This window comes from Stomoxys calcitrans, chromosome 1 (assembly GCF_963082655.1).
Source record: "Stomoxys calcitrans chromosome 1, idStoCalc2.1, whole genome shotgun sequence".
Lineage (NCBI taxonomy): Eukaryota > Metazoa > Arthropoda > Insecta > Diptera > Muscidae > Stomoxys > Stomoxys calcitrans.
The window spans coordinates 234058707-234064706 of NC_081552.1; the positions used below are offsets into that span (position 1 = coordinate 234058707).

A 6000-nucleotide genomic window follows, 5' to 3' on the forward strand; every position below is an offset into this window, starting at 1 on the left:
AATGTTGATAACTTCTGATAACCGATTAACCAACGTGTTATATACCATCACTTAAAATGCCGAACAATGTTAGGTGGGTGTGGATTATAATCTTTTTGATGGCAATATGGCCTGCAATTGGCTTATTAACCCAGAAAAATCTATGTCAAGAATACCGTACAACTAACAAAATCCCTGATCGTTGCCATTCTAAGACCCTAAGTAGGTTCAAGGCAAAATACAAGACTAAATAACATAAAATTTTGAGTGATCCTTTGGATGAGTTTGATTCCCAATAAAAGATTCGGTCTCAAAAAACTGTTCCAATTCTGTTGGAAACAGCTTATAGCTTTCCATGTAAAGTTTGTTGTGAGAGTCACGATCAGTGTTGCCACTTAAGAAAATTATTTCCTACCAAAATTTAAGAGAAATCCTACCAAACCCGACCGAAACCTACCAAATATTCTACAAGCCAAAAATGCTGTATATGTTTTTATATCCACCACCGAAGAGTAGACCATTTCGGCATTCCATTTGCGCCACATCAAATTATGCATTTTCAACCCTACAAAAATATGGGGTCGTTATACAATTATAGGCGATTTTAACATGTCCGGCTGTCAGTCTGTTTTTTTAATTCAATCTACAGCCTAAAGTTCAAAGATGACCTATAATATGATATAGCAACTGATCTTCCCATAAGAAATCTTAAGTTCATAAGAGTTCATGGAGAATATAGGCGACGTATGAACCACGAGCTGTAGGACGACGATATACAAAGGCCAGTCAGAATGGATGAAGAAGCTCCATCAAAGTCTTTTGAAGACAAACATGGTGGTACACCCAAACCGGGACGACCTAAAGCCCGATGGAAAGATCAAGTGGTGGAAGACACCTCGAAACTTGATGCCAGTGATTATAAAATAAGCGCAGAAGATCGAGGCGCTTGGAAAGCTATTCTACGTTCGGCTAGTGGAACAAATGTTCTGTCATAGCCAATTGAACAATAAACGAACAATATTTGGCATATTTCTCTTTTTACATCAAAATATAAAGCTTGGAAAAAAGTGAAATTTTACACATTTTTCCTAAATAAAAATGTTTCCTTGGCTTATTTTACGAAAATTTATAATAAAAATAAAAAATCATTATTGCTACATTATTTTGTAGAGTTAGCGCAATCCGTAAAAAATGTGTTTTTTAGACATAAATTAGTAATATACAGCCAATACATACGAGGGCGGTTCGGAAACTTTTTAGCCTAGCACAAAAAGCGCGGTATAAACAGAGAAAAAACTAAATGTTTATGAAACTTCCATCTCTGCTATGAACGCATGTTAAATTTTGTTTCGATCTGGCAACTCCTTCATATAGAAACAGGTGTTTACAATGGGAAAAATTAGAAATTCGTGGTGTCATTAAATATTTACATAAAAAAGATTTATCGGGACAAGAAATTCATAATGATATGGTGTATATGTTAGGTGAAAGTGCTCCTTCACTCCTTCATATGCAACAGTAAAAAATTGGATTGCTTAATTTAGACGTGGCCATACAAGCAAGCATTGAAGATGAACCACATAGTGGACGTCCAAAAACAGCAACAACAACAGAAATTTTAGCCAAAGTGCATGCTATGGTATTAAATGATCGACGAATAAAAGTGCGTGAAATAGCTAATATCATGGGCATCTCAAATGATCGAGTCCATTTAATTCTGCATGAAGAACTACAGATGAAAAGGCTTTCGGCAAGATGGGTGCCGCATTTGTTAACAGTCGACCAAACACACATAAGAATGAACAATTCTCAAGTTTGCTTGAATAGTTTTAAGCGAAATAAAATGGATTTTAAGCGTCGTTTCATAAGATGAGACACGGATCCACCACTATACTCCAGAGACAAAAGAACAATCCAAACAATGGACTGAAGCTGGAGGAAGTGCCCCAAAAAAAAAAGGCCAAAGCAATTCAATCAGCTGTTAAGGTTGTGGCAACGTTTTTTTGGGTCTTCAAAGGTATTTTAATGCTTGACTATCTGCAAAAGGGTAAAACAATAAATTCAGAGTACTATTGCAACCTTTTGGATCAATTAAATGTGCAAATTCGAGAAAAACGTCCTGGCTTGCAACACAAAAAAATAGTTTTTCATCAAGACAACGCACCAGCGCACAAGAGTGTTTTAACAATGGCTAAAATCAACGAATTAAAGTACGAGTTGCTTGACCACCCATCAAATGAAGATGCAATTACAGTTGAAAACCACTATTTTAATCAAGACATAGAATTGCTAGATAAGCGTTGAACTAAGTGTATTGAAGTTTCAGGAGATTATATTAAAAAATAAAAATATTTTTGAAAAATTAACTATTCTCCTTCATTGATAGGCTAAGAAGTTTCCGAACCGCCCTCCTATATTAAAATGTTCGCAAAGTCACTGATGCGAAAATGCAACACCTGTCGAAAATGGCTTAAGGTGACGATATATTTTTATACCCTCCACCATAGGATAAGAGTATACTAATTTCGTCATTCTGTTTGTAAATATCGAAATATGCGTCTGAGACCCCATAAAGTATATATATTCTTGATTGTCATGTCAATCTAAGTCGATTTAGCCATGTCAGTCCGTCCGTCCGTCTGTCGAAAGCACGCCAACTTTCGAAGGAGCAAAGCTAGCCGCTTGAAATTTTGCACAAATACTTTTTATTAGTGTAGGTCGGTTGGGATTGTAAAAGGGCCAAATCGGTTCATATTTTGATATAGCTGCCATATAAACTCATCTTGGGTCCTGAATTCTTGAGCCATTAGAGCGGGCAATTCTTATCCGATTATCCGAAATTTTGCATGAGATGTTTTGTTATGGCTTCCAGCAACTGTGCTAAGTATGGCGCAAATCGGTAAATAACCTGATATAGTTACCATATAAACCGATCTTGACTTCTTGAGCCTCTAGAGGGCGCATTTGTCAACCGATTTGGCAGAAATTTTGTACAACGGTTTCTCTCATGACCCTCAACATACGTGTCTAATACGTGGTCTGAATTGATCAATATCTTGATACAGCTTCCATATAAACCTATCTCCCAATTTTGCTTCAATAGCATAACAGTTCTTTTTCAATATTCTTTGTTTGTCTACTGCGCATAGAACTCAACAAATGCGACCCATGGTGAAGGGTATATAAGATTCGGCCCGGCCGAACTTGGCACGTTCTTACTTGTTTACAATCAAAATGTTTGAGGTCATAACAACTAGACTTCTCATTTAACGGTAAATCTCTTCGCTTTAAATCTAGCATTCGGATAGTGAAAGAACATACCACAAATATAGAGCTGTATTTCTCTCTCTCTCTCTCTCTCCTTTAACAATACATTTGTTAGCATTCGTATGTAGTAGTAATGTGTAAAAAACACATACTTAAATAGTTTGGAAATTGCCAAGATAATTTTTTAATTATACACTCTAAATAAGACGAAATAAAGCCACACAATAATTATACATGTCGCCAGCATTAATCTTCAAATAACCCAATTGATTCCTTGACCCTCGTGCATCTTAACACCATTAATGTTGTGAGTAGAGTTATGCTAACAAAGCTTTGGTGTATTTTGTCTCAAATAACACACGCCACACACATCCCGCATATTTATATTAATAGCCAATTCTCAAACATCGCCACCATCAGCTGGTGGTTACCCACCTGCACCCACCTGATTATCTCTTAAATTATTTGGCATTTTACCGGTCGTTTTTGTAGTGTTTAAACTTGACACCTTAGATAGAAAAACAAAAAAAAACACACACACCAACAAAAACAAAACTATGAATGTAGATACATAGTTTATTTTCCTAACGTCATCATCATTTGTTGTGACTAGTGCCAGCAAAATAGACAGACAATGCAAGGAGATAAGAAATGAAAAAATGTGACAACAAGGCCGGCATTAGTTTGGCTGTGAAGAAATTATTTATGCAAAGGTTTTTTTTTAATGGTAACTTGATTAATTAACACCAACCCAATTGGCTGATGGACAAACAATTGGATGAAAACAGTGTTGCCAATGAGAAAAAAATGCATAACAGCTTTTCGTTACTAAGATTTGTAAACAAGAATATAGATACAATTCCAAATTGAATGGGGTTTTTTAATGTGAAAAATATTGAAAACAAGAATGGTATTGGTTTTAAATTATTCATGTTAGACTTTTTTCAATCACAATCTCAGTAATTTGATTAAAACTGTGCAATTGACTGATGAACACAATTAGGTGAAAACAGTGTTGCCACTGAGAAAGTTTTCAATGAGACTTTTCGTTATTGTTGTTATTTTAAATTGGTGTTATTTTAAAAATAATTTAGTCGAAATTTTGAAAAAATTAATGATCATGGAATTTTCTTCAAAAACTTATTTTTATAAATTGTTTATTTTTCCAAATTTTAATTTCATAAACAATTTCTTCGAAATTAATTTTGTAAAATTAATGTTGTAGTAAACAACATGCAAAATTCTTTGAAATTCGATTTTCATGGAAACTTTTATCAAGATTAAAGAAATACATTTTCTTTTAATGTCCACTCACGTTCACGCACGATTCAAAAATAACTCACAACTCAAAAGAAAATAACGATTCACGAGAAAATCACGTCTCATTTCAGACCCTCACGCTCGAAGTATTTCAATTCCATCAAGGTGATTGGATTTGGATATCAGTCACAAATCACGTGACAACTCACGACCAGTGTTGCCACTCAAGAAAAATATTTGCTACCAAAATTTAAGAAAAATCCTACCAAATCTGTTCAAAAACTTCCAAATATTCTACTACCCAAAAATGCTCTATATGTTTTTATATCCATCACCGAAGAGTTCGCCATTCCATTTGCAACACATCAAAATACACATTTTCAACGCTGCAAAGTACTAGATCGTCGTTATATAGACGATCTAGGCATGTCCGGCCGTCTGTTTGTTGAAATCACTCTACAGCCTAAAGTTCAAAGATGGCCTATATATTAATATAACACCTTTAATACCGATCTCCCGATAAGAAATCTTGATTACATAAAGTTTGGTTAAAGCAATCCTCGATTTAAGTGTTGAGCCAAGAGATGCCTCTTTTCGGTGTGAAGGTCCCAATAATTAAAAATTGTATGCTCCTAAAAAAAGTTTTTCAAACTGCTGGGGATTTATAGTAGAGATTACATCTACTAAATACTAACTAAATTTCCCATGAACATTCCATTTAGGAACAGGGGATACTTCTCTCATGTTCGAGTGCAGTGCGATTAATATTTAAGCTCATTGATAAAGGGCCTCTTTTTTTATGCCCAGTCCGAATGGCGTGCCACATAGCGACAACACTTGGTAAAGAAATTTTTACATGTCAGGATACCTCACAAATTTAGCCAACATTAGTAAGGGGATAACCACCGCTGAAAATGTTTGATGTTCCCGCAGGGATATGAACCCAGGCGCTCGGCGTTATAGGCGGACATGCTAACCTCTGTGCCACGATGGCCTCCATCCAACAGATTACGTCTGTTACACCAAATGCCTAATAGCATAAGTTGTAGAGAGTTATATCTTTGGGAAAAGTAGCGGCTACTGACTCTGTTGTATTATCCTTAAAAAAATACATTGCTTACTATCCAGACAGGCCAGACATGAACGCCTCCATAGCGCAGTTGTTCGAATCCTGGCCAGAACTTCAGATTTCGGCGGTAGTTAACCCTCCTACTGCTGTTGACGTTTGTGAGATCTTTACTACCCCCATGTAAAACCTTCTCCCCAAAGATATGTCGCACTTGGGTATAAAAAAGGAGATGTCTCATGAAGCTTGAATCGGACAGAACTCATTGATATGTGAAAAGTTTGCCCCTATTCCTTAACCCATAACGACCAATGGGCCTTCTAAACGACATGTGCAAAATTTCAACCATATTGGATTAGAATTGCGCCCTCAAGAAGCCAATAAAGTCTAATCGGAAGATCGAATTATGTGGCGGCTATGAACTGATT

General features: G+C 35.9%; 1 protein-coding gene across 1 annotated transcript; it reads left to right on the forward strand.

The window, feature by feature from the left end:
- The first annotated feature begins 1848 nt into the window (after positions 1-1848).
- On the forward strand, positions 1849-2283 carry LOC131997669 (histone-lysine N-methyltransferase SETMAR-like). The gene has a single exon (XM_059368885.1). The coding sequence runs from the start codon at positions 1849-1851 to the stop codon at positions 2281-2283; it is 435 nt and encodes a 144-aa protein (XP_059224868.1).
- Positions 2284-6000: the final 3717 nt, after the last annotated feature.